This window comes from Bombina bombina, chromosome 2 (assembly GCF_027579735.1).
Source record: "Bombina bombina isolate aBomBom1 chromosome 2, aBomBom1.pri, whole genome shotgun sequence".
Taxonomy (NCBI): domain Eukaryota; kingdom Metazoa; phylum Chordata; class Amphibia; order Anura; family Bombinatoridae; genus Bombina; species Bombina bombina.
In genome coordinates, this window is record NC_069500.1 from 358,055,241 (window position 1) to 358,073,717 (window position 18,477).

At 34.5% G+C, this 18,477-nt stretch overlaps 1 protein-coding gene across 1 annotated transcript in view; it reads left to right on the plus strand.

Annotated features, from left to right (window-relative positions):
• Positions 1–17,714, plus strand: part of LRRC43 (leucine rich repeat containing 43) — a 258,073-nt gene extending 240,359 nt beyond the window's left edge. The window contains exons 15-16 of the mRNA XM_053699766.1: positions 5,791–5,920; positions 17,401–17,714. Of these exons, the coding sequence (XP_053555741.1) occupies positions 5,791–5,920; positions 17,401–17,416 (146 nt within the window). The 3' untranslated portion in view covers positions 17,417–17,714. The remainder of the gene's footprint in view (positions 1–5,790; positions 5,921–17,400) is intronic.
• Positions 17,715–18,477: the final 763 nt, after the last annotated feature.

Consider the following 18,477-nt stretch of genomic DNA (forward strand, 5'->3'; position numbering starts at 1 on the left):
TCCTTTTATTGAATTTTCTTCATTCTCTTGGATATCTTTATTTGAAATGGCAAGAATGTAAGTTTAGATGCCGGCCCATTTTTGGGTGAAACAACCTGGGTTGGTCCTTGCTGATTGGTGGATAAGTTCATCCACCAATAAAAAAGTCATGTCCAGAGGTCTCAACCAAAAAAAAAAAAAAAAAGCTTAGATGCCTTCTTTTTCAAAAAGAAAATAGCAAGAGAACGAAGAAAAAATGATAATAGGAGTAAAGTTAAGAAAGTTGCTTAACATTGCATGCTCTATCTGAATCGAAAAGAAAAAATTTGGGTTCAGTGTCCCTTTAATTTAGTGGTATAGGCGATTACATCACAGGTTGAAAGGCCTGTAAGTTGGTTTATTTTAATAGTATGATGTGCGTAATTTAACCTGTTGTGTTCCAAAACCATAGGGTAATGTGTGAATGTAATTTAAAAATATTTGAACAGGGGCATTATGGGTACAGAGGTCATGTGTGTGTTGGGCTATAAATTTAGTTTAAAAGTGCTTAATATTAATGTATAATTGTAATTGATTGAGCAGGTAGCCTTTGTATCTGCTGGGTGACTTTACTTCTTAATGTCATTCAATATGGATATGTGACAGAGTTTTGCCAATGAGCAAAACCAAATGTTACATTTGAAAACTTTGTGAAATATTCTGTATTAAAATCTAAAAGTATTGTTGTGGTGTTTATCAAGTGCAGTGTCCTTGTAAATTTGTCATAGGTATACAGAATTGTGGGAGTACCTTTTTCTGATTACATAGCCCATGTTAAAATATTGAAAATATATCAAAATGGCTCATTGTGATTGCATCAGCATCAAAATGGCTTATCAGCAGGCTGTTAACATGCAGATAATTATCAAAACATAGAATAACCCAACTCTATAAAAGTGTGTAAAGTAAACACTGCTAAAAAAATAAATGGAATATAATCACCACAGAGATGTATAAATCCAGAGGGGAAGGAGCTTCTTTGTGTCCTGATTCAATCGCTTAAGTTTATATCCTTTAAAAGTATAAGTGTATTAAGGTAATTACCTGAGTAGGACTGGACCACAAAAGCAGGTGATGTAGCAGGAACAAGGTTGAGTCAAGCAGCATGTCTAACTAAATGAGTAGCTAGTTATACAGGTATGCTTGAGCAAAGACAGGAGAGTAGACAAAAGAAAAGCCATACATCAGCACTAGGTAATCCCATCAGAGTCTATACATCAGAACAGAAGGAGATAAACTCAAAACTGGGCTAAAAGAGGCTGCTCCTAGGTGGAAAAAGCTACTGAGCGGTTGTTCGTTCCTGGTTGAGCGCTTCTCTCGTTTGTATGAGATAAACTCATAAGCCGGTCCCCAGCTCAGAAATCTTTAGCTTCACACAACAATGTCCCTGAGCACCTACTGATAAGGGTAAGTAAAATCAACCAACAGTAGTAACTGTATCACTATTGTTTTGCTGCCTAATCATAAACAGACATCAATAATGAGAGAACATAGAAACTCTTACCGGAGTCGCAGCACTTGCTGTTAATGCTTCTTAGATGTCCTACCCTGATCATCTTCAAAGGGTAAAAGGCTACACCTGCTTAAGTCCATCGACAGGGATTCGGCAACCCAAAAGCTCAGGACACTGCTGCTTATCTAACGGTATTCCTCCAGGCCCAAACAAAGTGCACAGGCGTCTTTGAAAACACTACTTTGATGTGCGGTCACATGACACTGACCATACCAAAGGATAACAAGCAAATCCCCAGTCCGCTCAAGCAGTGTAGATGTATAAGCAAACTGTTAATTTACAAATAAGTTATATATAAAAGCCACAAACTGTATTGCAACCATATTAAAAGACGGATTCCATGTCCATAACTGGATGCGTTGTGGCGTTAAGCCTTAGTCATTGGATATCATGTTACATCACAGTGCATAACTTGAACATTTAAGGTGGACTAACAATTTAAATTTGTATCTGGCCACAGCATCTAAACTATTGCGTATATAGTGCATTATATACGAACCAAAAAACAGTATTGTGAATAACACATTCCATATAACATTACACTTTATATAATTTCTCACTGTTTAACATTGTAATCATGTTTACACTCATTATGAAGTGCTAAAAGTTCTGATAATACTGCAAATAATTAATTCTGTTTATGAGGCTATGTAGTTTGATTCCAACTTAGGGGGTGTTTTTTTTATAAATGAATATTAACCCAGACAATAGTTATGTGCTGAGATTGATCTGTGTGTCAACCTGCTAAAAACACCCAGCCATTATATAGGTACAAGGGTTGTTGTATGTGTCAAACTACTGTTAACTTGCATGTCATACATGAGTAATGGACTTAGTGATAGCCTGTGGGCTGTGTGAGATATGCAGGTACTTACCCAGCAAATGCCTCCTCCACTGCTCTTACCCAGATGAGTAGTCCTGAGGATAAAGTAGAGAGATCCCATCCTATACAGTTACTGACAGTAGACCAGCGACCCTGTGACAGGGTCGTGATCACAACTCCATAGAAAGGAGGGTACTGGCTGTGCAGTGTAAATCTTATGTCCCTCTCTTTCATGAAATATCCATTAAGGTGTAACATATGGGATTAAAAACCCTGTAATCTTGAAGAAGTAAATGCAGAGCAACCTCTATCTTCGCTTGCCTCTTTGACTAGGCAAAGAAAAGTACTGGGAGGATCAGGGAATTAGGAGGAGGATATTAAAGCTCTTGGTGTAGGGTGTCTTGGCCTCCTCCTGGTGCCAGGTGATGAATTCTTAACAGTAAAGAATTTGTGGACTCTTACCACCATTAGAAAGAAAAGAAGATTTGCAGAGTATTATACTAAATGAAAGTTACTAGGTGCAATTAGAGATAGGTTTATTCTAAAATCTAATCTAGTACTAATTCAGTGTGCTACCCTCTGCTGAGGTCGTGACATCCTAGATATATCCTTATTAGTGTTGACATCTTACTTGGTAAAAAAAATTCTAGCCATGCTAATTTGCAAACATGTATATAAATAATATGTATTATTATAGATAATTCATAAAGTAAAAAATTAATATGACTTTAAGCAATTTTATTCCCATTTAGACTCCTGCTTACTTTACATTTACCATTGTCAGTTTATGGCCGGTGTTTATAAATACAATTTATTTAATAATTATTCTTTAAAATAACCCCAAATTAAAATGCATATACGAAACAATTTAAATCAATATTTATTCTTAACTTCTTTACGATAAGTTAAAGTTATAAACACATTGAATTATATTTATAGAAACCAGATTATGAATCAATTGATACACACTTAAACTGTTATAATATCCTTACAAAGATCATAAAAGATGTACCTTTACAATATACCTTATTCACAATGAGTTGCATTAAAATACCACAATAAAATACCAGAGTATGGATCGCTAACTTCCACGGTGTCTAGTTAAACAATATAACAAGATACTTTAACAGCCAATTTCTATGCCAAGTTATCTGATCTGAAATAAATTTTATTTTAGTTACAATTAAGGCAAGTTCTAAAATATATATGCAGTTGCAAATATGAATTACTTAGCACTAAATATGACTAGTTAAACTACACAGGACTATGAACATGAGCTTAAAATACAAATTGTGCTCTTTTAAATTTACCAGCTGTAATCTAACTATTTCCTTAGAATTCCTTTGATTTAAATATTATAATACAGTACTTAACAGTTTCTTATACTTTACCCAAATAACCACATCAATGTTTCAGCTTCCAGAGTTTCTCCAATAAGTCCAATTTCACCTCATAAATTAAGAGGTATTTTTGCAAGATGAGAGACTGGCTTCCAAAGGCAACAGTTTGTCAGTCAATAATTCAGCGGCAAATACTTAGTCCTTTTTTTCTCTCCCTTGCATGGGGTTATATCACCCGATATACCCACCCCTTTTTATTCTAATCATTGGTGAAATTGGAAATAACCCATGGAAGCTTGTCTTGTGATAGGCCCTTGAGCTGAACATCTCTTGGTTATTTGGGAAATGCCTCCCTGAGTAGCCATTTATCTTTTGGCTGCAATTACCATCTCTGATCTATAGGTGGCAGCAGACACCCAGAGATGCAGTTTTAAAACCAAAATATTGCTGCAGTTTAACTATCTTAAAAAAAATGTTTATCAAATACACTATTTCTTTATATTAATAAACCTGTGTGGTCAAATCTGTCCCATCTAAGATAATCTAGTATTGCATTCATAGACACCAGCCATGAGTGGCATTTTTAGTATCATACTAGTATATTTTTAAAATGCATTTAAAGTTGCATTTGATTATTTTCCCAGATTAATACAAACAGCATATTTCACATTCAGTACACCTCTTGCTGAGTGCCCAAAAAAAAAAAAACAACATATGACACATTTGTGGGACAACCACACATGTACTTGTCAGGTGCCTGAAAAAAAAAGAATAGGTTTATTCATTTTGAAATAGATTTGACATTTTAAATTGACTGTATAGTACAACATGCTGCTGCTATGCACTGCTTCTAGGTCCACAAATACAGATTTTTATACAATATGAAAACTATACCAGTTTGTATTTTAAAAATGAATTTCAGTTACAATACAATATGTGTTTCTGCTTGGCTCAGTGCAGATGTGTATCCAACACAGCAGGGGTAATTAACACTTGGATGAGGACAGCTGTATCCTCTGAGTAGAGTTTGTATATTCCCTTATTCTTGCAGACGGAGCGGACTGTTTTTTTTTAGATAAGGAAAAATTCTTACTCAGGCCTCCTTTGAAATGAATAATTGGGACATTCTGGCTTGTGATCTGATAGGAACTTTACCTTCACACCTTAGGCAGGAAATCTTTGAAAGCAATTCCTTTGTTCTCAGATGTTCTCTTAATCAGGAAAAAGGGGGGGGATGGTCTGTTATGGCTATAGCCCACACATTCATGTCAAATGTGGAATATCAAATCATGTGGTATATCTGTAGTTTATTTCATGTTACTCACAGATACCCTGACACAGTTCATTAATTGCTATGTTTTTTATTAAGGTTAAAAAACAAACAAAAAAACAAAACACTGCAATATTATAATATTGATACAACAAAAAAACATTGGTTACAAAACACTGAAAATAAATTAATACAATCTAAATAAATAAACTAATACAAAGAGCTCTATCTGAAACAAAACTAAAATATGCAAGCAATATCAAATATTTTATGTTATATCTTGGTCTTGTTTAACAACATTAATCTAAGGTAATCAAATATTCTTAGCTTATCTTCTAACTATTTTATTACAGTCAAATGTTTTATAAAAAAATTGTGCCTCCTTAATTAGGGTCCTAATTGGCCTTTAAAAGTAAAGAGAAGAAAAAACAAACAAAACAGAACATAATACTCAGCCTCATTCTCATGTCACCCCCCATATTAAATAATTCCTCTCCATTTTATATTAAAAAACTTCCTCTGAAAATACAGAGTAATCCACATTTTTGAACATCTATTCAGTGCTGTTTAATAAAATATTCCTATTTTATCAGAAATGTTCACACCAGGTATAATTGTAATTTCCTGGTCATATTGTTCCATATTAATTACTATGTTAACTGTTGTTTATTTTCTACAGTATATTGACTCTAACCTTACAAATGCTGCTCATGCCAGTAAAATACTCGCTGAATGGCATCTTCTAAATTTAGACCTCTTAGAATTGTGTATAAATGTGCTGATTTACTTTTTACTGTTTTCATAAATTTTATTTCTCTTTTTACAGAAAAGGGAAAATCTAAAAATATTGCTGAAGCTAATGAAAGTTTAGACCAACCATCAACTCCACCGATCCCTCTGACAGCAGACATACAAATCCAGATCACTCGCTGGAAGTCCATAGAGGAAGCAGAAAGGTAGCTGGAAATGATCTCTGCATCAGACTGAATGTTATCAAAACCTATACTTTGCATAACATTTGCTGAAACAATAAAATAAGACCATCAGTATAGAATTTAACTGGGTGCAGTGTCTTGTTTCCACCAGAACGTTCTCTTCATCACACTGCTGTTTACCCAGCAGGAATGGCTCCTGGGCGCAGATATTATTATTATCAGGTATATATATATATATATATATATATATATATATATATATATATATATATATACACATCAAAAACAAGCAGCACTCCAAAGGTCTTATATCCATATGTCACCTTTATTTACGTGAACGTTTTCGGGCTACAAAGAACCCGTCCTCAGACTTACAAGGCTACATAGCCTTGTAAGTCTGAGGACGGGTTCTTTGTAGCCCGAAAACGTTCACGTAAATAAAGGTGACATATGGATATAAGACCTTTGGAGTGCTGCTTGTTTTTGATGTATTAATATTTTGGCTCTAGCACCCAAGGCGCATATATGCAAGATCTGGAGTGCACTTTGCTGGACATTTCTATATATATATATATATATATATATAATCTTTATAGCTCTATATTTATGTGATTCTTTTCTATTCTCATTAACATGAAAATAAAAATAAATGTTGCAAAAAAAAAAAAGTATTTATATTTTCTCACCTTCTGTATTTTTTTTTGTTTGCTTTTTTCTCGCTTATGTTCTGGGGGGGGTTTGCACAGGAAAGCATTTGTTCCCTTATAGAGTATGGTTCAGCATAGCCAAATTATTTCTCTGTAAAGACAGAAAATTTGTGCTGACTTTTGTTTTTATTTATTTTTTTACACAGACATCAGATGTTCTGGGTTTTTTATATATAATTTTAAATGTATTTTCTGTGTGAAATAAATTTGTATAAGTTTATCTTGCTATTTTTATAGTTTTGATCATATTAGCCTTATATTTGTAAAACCAGGATCTCACTACAGGAAAAGCAATATGAGTGAATTAGTGCAAGTTCACATACCAAAACAGTAGAATAACTTCTAAAGTAAAAATCAAGCAATATAGAATTATATGTTACTAAAACTTGAGAATGTCAATCCCCTGGATGAGGCATTTTGCATAGCAAATACTAAGTGCTGAGATGGCACTGAGAAGAGCAGTTATAATTACCTTAGTGCTGGCTGTTGTGAAATAGGCAGGTAGGTTCCATCATTCATTGTTTTGTGTACAGTTGGTGTTTTAAAAATGAAGCTAAATGCAGAATATTTCATTTATTGATTGTGTAGCACTAATGGTAATCATGAAAATCCTGATGTGGTCAGTACATGGCTTAATGTCCTGATCTGTTAATTTGACTCTTTGGTCAGAATGTGTAGGCTGCATTTTTTGACCTACTTGTAGGCTCTAGCTGGACACCAGTTGAAATTTGTTCTAGCAGTAAGGTAGGTACAAGATGATTTTCGATTCCACCTGTTCATGGGCCCGATCCGATATGCAGCGTCGCCCGCAAAAGCAGGCAACGCCAAATTTTGCGCTGGTTTGGTATCCTATATACGGCGTAACCTAGAAGTTACGCTCGTATATTTCTGCCTTCGGCCGTAGTTTTTTGGCCCATAGACAGGTATACCAAACCAGCGCAGTTTGGTATCCAATATACAGCGTAAGGACTTACGTGGCGAAAATGGAGAAATCTTACTCCATTTTCACCTCGCCACAAAATGCAGGCGTAGTAAGCCTTACGCTGAGTATTGGAGCCCCGTAACTCCCTAAACTACCTGCAAAATAAAACCTAACGCATGCGCAATGTCTATCTACCTGGGTCAACCCGCGCTTCCCCGCCGCAATCCCTAATAAAGTGTTTAACCCCTACTAAAACCGCCGCTCCCGGTACCCCGCCGCCACCTACATTAAATGTCTAACCCCCTAATGTGATCCCCCTACACCGCCGCCACCTACATTAAAAATTATTAACCCCTAATGTAATCCCCCTACACCGCCGGCCATCTATATTTAAAATTATTACCCCCTAATGTGAGCCCTATGTGAGCCCCTAATGTGAGCTATGTAGTTTGATTCCAACTTAGGGGGTGTTTTTTTTATAAATGAATATTAACCCAAGACAATAGTTATGTGCTGAGATTGATCTGTGTGTCAACCCTGCTAAAACACCCAGCCATTATATAGGTTACAAGGGTTGTTGTATGTGTCAAACTACTGTTAACTTGCCATGTCATACATGAGTAATGGACTTAGTGATAGCCTGTGGGCTGTGTGAGATATGCAGGTACTTACCCAGCAAATGCCTCCTCACTGCTCTTACCCAGATGATAGTCCTGAGGATAAAGTAGAGAGATCCATCCTATACAGTTACTGACAGTAGACCCAGCGACCCTGTGACAGGGTCGTGATCACAACTCCATAGAAATGGAGGGTACTGGCTGTTGTGTAGTGTAAATCTTATGTCCCCTCTCTTTCTGAAATATCCATTAGGTGGTAACATATGGGATTAAAACCCCTGTAATCTTGAAGAAGTAAATGCAGAGCACCTCTATCTTCGCTTGCCTCTTTGACTAGCGCAAAGAAAGTACTGGGAGGATCAGGGAATTAGGAGGGATATTAAAGCTCTTGGTGTAGGGTGTCTTTGCTCCTCCTGGGTGGCCAGGTGATGAATTCTTAACAGTAAAGAATTTGTGGACTCTTACCACATTAGAAAGAAAAGGAAGATTTGCAGAGTTTTATACTAAATGAAAGTTACTAGGTGCAATTAGAGATAGGTTAATTCTAAAATCTAATCTAGTACCTAATTCAGTGTGCTACCCCTCTGCTGAGGTCGGTGACACCTAGTATATCCTTATTAGTGTTGACATCTTACTTGGTAAAAAAAATTCTAGCCATGCTAATTTGCAAACATGTATATAAATAAATTATGTATTATTATAGATAATTCATAAGTAAAAATTAATATGACTTTAAGCAATTTATTCCCATTTAGGACTCCTGCATACTTTACATTTACCATTGTCAGTTTATGGCCGGGTTTTATAATACAATTTATTTAATAATTATTCTTTAAAATAACCCCCAATTAAAATGCATATACGAAACAAATTAAATCAATTTTTATTCTTAACTTCTTTACGATAAGTTAAAGTTATAAAACACATTGAATTATATTTATAGAAACCAGATTATGAATCAATTGATACCACTTAAACTGTTTAAAATCCCTTACAAAGATCATAAAAGATGTACCTTTACAATATACCCTTACTTCACAATGAGTTGCATTAAAAATACCACAATAAAATACCAGAGTAATGGATCGCTAACTTCCACGGTGTCTAGTTAAACAATATAACAAGATACTTAACAGCAATTTCTATGCCAAGTTATCTGATCTGAAATAAATATTTTTATTTTAGTTACCAATTAAGGCAAGTTCTAAATATATATATGCAGTTGCAAATATGAATTACTTAGCACTAAATATGACTAGTTAAAACTACACAGGACTATGAACATGAGCTTAAAAACAAAATTGTGCTCTTTTAAAATTTACCAGCTGTAATCTAACTATTTCCTTAGAATTCCCTTTGATTTAAATATTATATATACAGTACTTAACAGTTTCTTATACTTTACCCAAATAACCACATCAATGTTTCAGCATCCCGAGTTTCTCCAATAAGTCCCAATTTCACCTCATAAATTAAGAGGTATTTTTGCAAGATGAGAGACTGGCTTCCAAGGCAACAGTTTGTCAGTCAATAATTCAGCGGCAAATACTTAGTCCTTTTTTTCTCCCTTGCATGGGGGTTATTTCACCCGATATACCCACCCCTTTTTATTCTAATCATTGGAGAAATTGGAAATAACCCATGGAAGCTTGTCTTGTGATAGGCCCCTTGAGCTGAACATCTCTTGGTTATTTGGGAAATGCCTCCCTGAGTAGCCATTTATCTTTTGGCTGCAATATCCATCCTCTGATCTATAGGTGGCAGCAGACACCCAGAGATGCAGTTTTAAAACAAAATATTGCTGCAGTTTAACTATCTAAAAAAAATGTTTATCAAATACACTATTTCTTTATATTAATAAACCTGTGTGGTCATATCTGTCCCATCTAAGATAATCTAGTATGCATTCATAGACACCAGCCAGGAGTGCATTTTTAGTATCATACTAGTATTATTTTTAAAATGCATTTAAAGTTGCATTTGATTATTTTTCCAGATTAATACAAACAGCATATTGTCACATTCAGTACACCTCTTGCTGAGTGCCCAAAAAAAAAACAACATATGACACAATTTGTGGGCAACCACACATGTACTTGTCAGGTGCCTGAAAAAAAAAGAATAGGTTATTCATTTTGAAATAGATTTTGACATTTTAAATTGACTGTATAGGTACAACATGCTGCTGCTATGCACTGCTTTTCTTAGGTCCACAAATACAGATTTTTATACAATATTGAAAACTATACCAGTTTGTATTTTAAAAATGAATTTCAGTTTACAATACAATATGTGTTTTGCTTGGCTCAGTGCAGATGTGTATCCAACCACAGCAGGGGTAATTTAACACTTGGATGAGGACAGCTGTATCCTCTGAGTAAGTTTGTAAATTCCCTTATTCTTGCAGACGGAGCGACTGTATTTTTTTTAGATAAGGAAAATTTCTTTACTCAGGCCTCCTATTGAAATGAATAATTGGGACATTCTGGCTTGTGATCTGATAGGAACTTTAACTTCACACCTTAGGCAGGAAATCTTTGAAAGCAATTCCTTTGTTCTCAGTTGTTCTCTTAATCAGGAAAAAAGGGGGGTTGGTCTGTTATGGCTATAGCCCACACAATTCATGTCAAATTGGAATATCAAATCAATGTGGTATATCTGTAGTTTATTTCATGTTACTCACAGATACCCTGACACAGTTCATTAATTGCTATGTTTTTTATTAAGGTTAAAAAACAAACAAAAAAACAAACACTGCAATATTATAATATTGATACAACAAAAAAACATTTGGTTACAAAACACTGAAAATAAATTAATACAATCTAAATAAATAAACTAATACAAAGAGCTCTATCTGAAACAAAACTAAAATATGCAAGCAATATCAAATATTTTATGTTATATCTTGTGTCTTGTTTATCAACATTATCTAAGGTAATCAAATATTCTTAGCTTATCTTCTAACCTATTTTTTACAGTCAAATGTTTTTTATAAAAATTGTGCCTCCTTATTAGGGTCCTAATTGGCCTTTAAAAGTAAGAGAAAGAAAAACAAACAAAACAGAACATAAATACTCAGCCTCATTCTCATGTCACCCCCCATACTTAAATAATTCCTCTCCATTTTATATTAAAAACTTCCTCGTGAAAATACAAGTGTAATCCACATTTTTGAACATTATTCAGTGCTGTTTAATAAAATATTCCTATTTTATCAGAAATGTTCACAACCATGTATAATTGTACATTTCCTGGTCATATTGTTCCATATTAAATACTATGTTAACTGTTGTTTATTTTCTACAGTATATTGACTCTAACCTTACAAATGCTGCTCATGCCGTCAGTAAAAATACTCGCTGAATGGCATCTTCTAAATTTAGACCTCTTAGAATTGTGTATAAATGTGCTGATTTACTTTTTACTGTTTTCATAAATTTTATTCTCTTTTTACAGAAAAGGGAAAATCTAAAAACTATTGCTGAAGCTAATGAAAGTTTAGACCAACCATCAACTCCACCGATACCCTCTGACAGCAGACATACAAATCCAGATCACTCGCTGGAAGTCCATAGAGGAAGCAGAAAGGTAGCTGGAAACTGATCTCTGCATCAGACTGAATGTTATCAAAACCTATACTTTGCATAACATTTGCTGGAAACAATAAAATTAAGACCATCAGTATAGAATTTAACTGGGTGCAGTGTCTTGTTTCCACCAGAACGTTCTCTTCATCACATCTGCTGTTTACCCAGCAGGAATGGCTCCGTGGGCGCAGATATTATTATTATCAGGTATATATATATATATATATATATATATATATATATATTACATCAAAAACAAGCAGCACTCCAAAGAGTCTTATATCCATATGTCACCTTTATTTACGTGACGTTTTCGGGCTACAAAGAACCCGTCCTCAGACTTACAAGGCTACATAGCCTTGTAAGTCTGAGGACGGGTTCTTTGTAGCCCGAAAAAGTTCACGGTAAATAAAGGTGACATATGATATAAGACCTTTGGAGTGCTGCTTGTTTTTGATGTATTAATATTTTGGCTCTAGCACCCAATGGCGCATATATGCCAAGATCTGGAGTGCACTTTGCTGGAACATTTCTATATATATATATATATATATAATCTTTATAGCTCTATATTTATGTGATTCTTTTCTATTCTCATTAACATGAAAATAAAAATAAATGTTGCAAAAAAAAAAAAGTATTTATATTTTCTCACCTTCTGTATTTTTTTTTGTTTGCTTTTTTCTCGCTTATGTTCTGGGGGGGGTTTGCACAGGAAAGCATTTGTTCCCTTATAGAGTATGGTTCAGCATAGCCAAATTATTTCTCTGTAAAGACAGAAAATTTGTGCAGACTTTTGTTTTTATTTATTTTTTACACAGACATCAGATGTTCTGGGTTTTTTATATATATTTTTAAATGTATTTTCTGTGTGAAATAAAATTTGTATAAGTTTATCTTGCTATTTTTATAGTTTGATCATATTAGCCTTATATTTGTAAAACAGGATCTCACTACAGGAAAAGCAAATATGAGTGAATTAGTGCAAGTTCACATACCAAAACAGTAGAATAACTTCTAAAGTAAAAATCAAGCAATATAGAATATATGTTACTAAAACTTGAGGAATGTCAATCCCCCTGGATGAGGCATTTTGCATAGCAAATACTAAGTGCTGAGATGGCACTGAGAAGAGCAGTTATAATTTACCTTAGTGCTGGCTGTTGTGTAATATGCAGTAGGTTCCATCATTCATTGTTTTGTGTGGTACAGATGGTGTTTTTAAAAATGAAGCTAAATGCCAGAATATTTCATTTATTTGATTGTGTAGCACTAATTGGTAATCATGAAAATCCTGATGTGGTCAGTACATGGCTTAATGTCCTGATCTGTATTTTGACTCTTTGGTCAGAATGTGTAGGCTGCATTTTTTGACCTACTTGTATGGCTCTAGCTGGACACCAGTTGAAATTTGTTCTAGCAGTTAAGGTAGGTACAAGATGATTTTCGATTCCACCCTGTTCATGGGCCCGATCCGATATGCAGCGTCGCCCCGCAAAAGCAGGCAACGCCAAATTTGTGCGCTGGTTTGGTATCCTATATACGGCGTAACCTAGAAGTTACGCTCGTATATTTCTGCCTTTCGGCCGTAGTTTTTTGGCCCATAGACAGGTATACCAATCCAGCGCAGTTTGGTATCCAATAATACAGCGTAAGGACTTACGTGGCGAAAATGGAGAAATCTAACTCCCTTTTTCACCTCGCCACAAAATGCGCAGGCGTAGTACGCCTTACGCAGAGTATTGGAGCCCCGTAACTCCCTAAACTACCTGCAAAATAAAACTAACGCATGCGCAAATGTCTATCTACCTGTCAACCGCGCTATCCCCCGCCGCAATCCCTAATAAAGTGTTTAACCCCTAAACCGCCGCTCCGGACCCCGCCGCCACCTACATTAAATGTCTAACCCCCTAATGTGATCCCCCTACACCGCCCGCCACCTACATTAAAATTAATTAACCCCCCTAATGTAATCCCCCTACACCGTCCCGCCATCTATATTAAAATTATTAGCCCCCTAATGTGAGCCCTATGTGAGCCCCTAATGTGAGGCTATGTAGTTTGATTCCAAACTTAGGGGGTGTTTTTTTTTATAAATGAATATTAACCCAGACAATAGTTATGTGCTGAGATTGATCGTGTGTCAACCTGCTAAAACACCCAGCCCATTATATAGGTACAAGGGTTGTTGTATGTGTCAAAACTACTGTTAACTTGCCATGTCATACATAGTAAATGGACTTAGTTGATAGCTGTGGGCTGTTGTGAGATATGCAGGTACTACCCAGCAAATAGCCTCCTCCACTGCTCTTACCCAGATGATAGTCCTGAGGATAAAGTAGAGAGATCCCCATCCTATACAGTTACTGACAGTAGACCAGCGACCCTGTGACAGGGTCGTGATCACAACTCCCATAGAAAGGAGGGTACCTGGCTGTGCAGTGTAAATCTTATGTCCCTCTCTTTCATGAAATATCCATTAAGGCTGTAACATATGGGATTAAAACCCCTGTAATCTTGAAGAAGTAAATGCAGAGCACCTCTATCTTCGCTTGCCTCATTGACTAGGCAAAGAAAGTACTGGGAGGATCAGGGAATTAGGGAGGGATATTAAAGCTCTTGGTGTAGGGTGTCTTTGCCTCCTCCTGGTGGCCCAGGTGATGAATTCTTAACAGTAAAGAATTTTGTGGACCTCTTACCCACCATTAGAAAGAAAAAGAAGATTTGCAGAGTTTATACTAAATGAAAGTTACTAGGTGCAATTAGAGATAGGTTAATTCTAAAATCTAATCTAGTACTAATTCAGTGTGCTACCCTCTGCTGAGGTCGGTGACACCCTAGTATATCCTTATTAGTGTTGACATCTTACTTGGTAAAAAAAATTCTAGCCATGCTAATTTGCAAACATGTATATAAATAATTATGTATTATTATAGATAATTCATAAAGTAAAAATTAATATGACTTTAAGCAATTTATTCCCATTTAGACTCCTGCATACTTTACATTTACCATTGTCAGTTTATGGCCGGGTTTATAATACAATTTATTTAATAATTATTCTTTAAAATAACCCCCAATTAAAATGCATATACGAAACAATTTAAATCAATATTTATTCTTAACTTCTTTACGATAAGTTAAAGTTATAAACACATTGAATTATATTTATAGAAACCAGATTATGAATCAATTGATACACACTTAAACTGTTATAATATCCTTACAAAGATCATAAAAGATGTACCTTTACAATATACCTTATTCACAATGAGTTGCATTAAAATACCACAATAAAATACCAGAGTATGGATCGCTAACTTCCACGGTGTCTAGTTAAACAATATAACAAGATACTTTAACAGCCAATTTCTATGCCAAGTTATCTGATCTGAAATAAATTTTATTTTAGTTACAATTAAGGCAAGTTCTAAAATATATATGCAGTTGCAAATATGAATTACTTAGCACTAAATATGACTAGTTAAACTACACAGGACTATGAACATGAGCTTAAAATACAAATTGTGCTCTTTTAAATTTACCAGCTGTAATCTAACTATTTCCTTAGAATTCCTTTGATTTAAATATTATATATACAGTACTTAACAGTTTCTTATACTTTACCCAAATAACCACATCAATGTTTCAGCTTCCAGAGTTTCTCCAATAAGTCCAATTTCACCTCATAAATTAAGAGGTATTTTTGCAAGATGAGAGACTGGCTTCCAAGGCAACAGTTTGTCAGTCAATAATTCAGCGGCAAATACTTAGTCCTTTTTTTCTCCCTTGCATGGGGTTATATCACCCGATATACCCACCCCTTTTTATTCTAATCATTGGTGAAATTGGAAATAACCCATGGAAGCTTGTCTTGTGATAGGCCCCTTGAGCTGAACATCTCTTGGTTATTTGGGAAATGCCTCCCCGAGTAGCCATTTATCTTTTGGCTGCAATACCATCTCTGATCTATAGGTGGCAGCAGACACCCAGAGATGCAGTTTTAAAACCAAATATTGCTGCAGTTTAACTATCTAAAAAAAATGTTTATCAAATACACTATTTCTTTATATTAATAAACCTGTGTGGTCATATCTGTCCCATCTAAGATAATCTAGTATGCATTCATAGACACCAGCCATGAGTGCATTTTTAGTATCATACTAGTATTATTTTAAAATGCATTTAAAGTTGCATTTGATTATTTTCCCAGATTAATACAAACAGCATATTTCACATTCAGTACACCTCTTGCTGAGTGCCCAAAAAAAACAACAACATATGACACAATTTGTGGGACAACCACACATGTACTTGTCAGGTGCCTGAAAAAAAAAGAATAGGTTATTCATTTTGAAATAGATTTGACATTTTAAATTGACTGTATAGGTACAACATGCTGCTGCTATGCACTGCTTCTTAGGTCCACAAATACAGATTTTTATACAATATTGAAAACTATACCAGTTTGTATTTTAAAAATGAATTTCAGTTACAATACAATATGTGTTTCTGCTTGGCTCAGTGCAGATGTGTATCCAACACAGCAGGGGTAATTTAACACTTGGATGAGGACAGCTGTATCCTCTGAGTAAGTTTGTATATTCCCTTATTCTTGCAGACGGAGCGACTGTTTTTTTTTAGATAAGGAAAAATTCTTTACTCAGGCCTCCTTTGAAATGAATAATTGGGACATTCTGGCTTGTGATCTGATAGGAACTTTAACTTCACACCTTAGGCAGGAAATCTTTGAAAGCAATTCCTTTGTTCTCAGATGTTCTCTTAATCAGGAAAAAGGGGGGTTGGTCTGTTATGGCTATAGCCCACACAATTCATGTCAAATTGGAATATCAAATCATGTGGTATATCTGTAGTTTATTTCATGTTACTCACAGATACCCTGACACAGTTCATTAATTGCTATGTTTTTTATTAAGGTTAAAAAACAAACAAAAAAACAAACACTGCAATATTATAATATTGATACAACAAAAAAACATTTGGTTACAAAACACTGAAAATAAATTAATACAATCTAAATAAATAAACTAATACAAAGAGCTCTATCTGAAACAAAACTAAAATATGCAAGCAATATCAAATATTTTATGTTATATCTTGTGTCTTGTTTATCAACATTATCTAAGGTAATCAAATATTCTTAGCTTATCTTCTAACCTATTTTTTACAGTCAAATGTTTTTTAAAAAAATTGTGCCTCCTTAATTAGGGTCCTAATTGGCCTTTAAAAGTAAAGAGAAGAAAAAACAAACAAAACAGAACATAAATACTCAGCCTCATTCTCATGTCACCCCCCATATTAAATAATTCCTCTCCATTTTATATTAAAAACTTCCTCTGAAAATACAGAGTAATCCACATTTTTGAACATCTATTCAGTGCTGTTTAATAAAATATTCCTATTTTATCAGAAATGTTCACACCATGTATAATTGTACATTTCCTGGTCATATTGTTCCATATTAATTACTATGTTAACTGTTGTTTATTTTCTACAGTATATTGACTCTAACCTTACAAATGCTGCTCATGCCAGTAAAATACTCGCTGAATGGCATCTTCTAAATTTAGACCTCTTAGAATTGTGTATAAATGTGCTGATTTACTTTTTACTGTTTTCATAAATTTTATTTCTCTTTTTACAGAAAAAGGAAAATCTAAAAATATTGCTGAAGCTAATGAAAGTTTAGACCAACCATCAACTCCACCGATCCCTCTGACAGCAGACATACAAATCCAGATCACTCGCTGGAAGTCCATAGAGGAAGCAGAAAGGTAGCTGGAAATGATCTCTGCATCAGACTGAATGTTATCAAAACCTATACTTTGCATAACATTTGCTGAAACAATAAAATAAGACCATCAGTATAGAATTTAACTGGGTGCAGTGTCTTGTTTCCACCAGAACGTTCTCTTCATCACACTGCTGTTTACCCAGCAGGAATGGCTCCTGGGCGCAGATATTATTATTATCAGGTATATATATATATATATATATATATATATATATATATATATATATATACATCAAAAACAAGCAGCACTCCAAAGGTCTTATATCCATATGTCACCTTTATTTACGTGAACGTTTTCGGGCTACAAAGAACCCGTCCTCAGACTTACAAGGCTACATAGCCTTGTAAGTCTGAGGACGGGTTCTTTGTAGCCCGAAAACGTTCACGTAAATAAAGGTGACATATGGATATAAGACCTTTGGAGTGCTGCTTGTTTTTGATGTATTAATATTTTGGCTCTAGCACCCAAGGCGCATATATGCAAGATCTGGAGTGCACTTTGCTGGACATTTCTATATATATATATATATATATATATATAATCTTTATAGCTCTATATTTATGTGATTCTTTTCTATTCTCATTAACATGAAAATAAAAATAAATGTTGCAAAAAAAAAAAAAGTATTTATATTTTCTCACCTTCTGTATTTTTTTTTGTTTGCTTTTTTCTCGCTTATGTTCTGGGGGGGGTTTGCACAGGAAAGCATTTGTTCCCTTATAGAGTATGGTTCAGCATAGCCAAATTATTTCTCTGTAAAGACAGAAAATTTGTGCAGACTTTTGTTTTTATTTATTTTTTACACAGACATCAGATGTTCTGGGTTTTTTATATATATTTTTAAATGTATTTTCTGTGTGAAATAAAATTTGTATAAGTTTATCTTGCTATTTTTATAGTTTGATCATATTAGCCTTATATTTGTA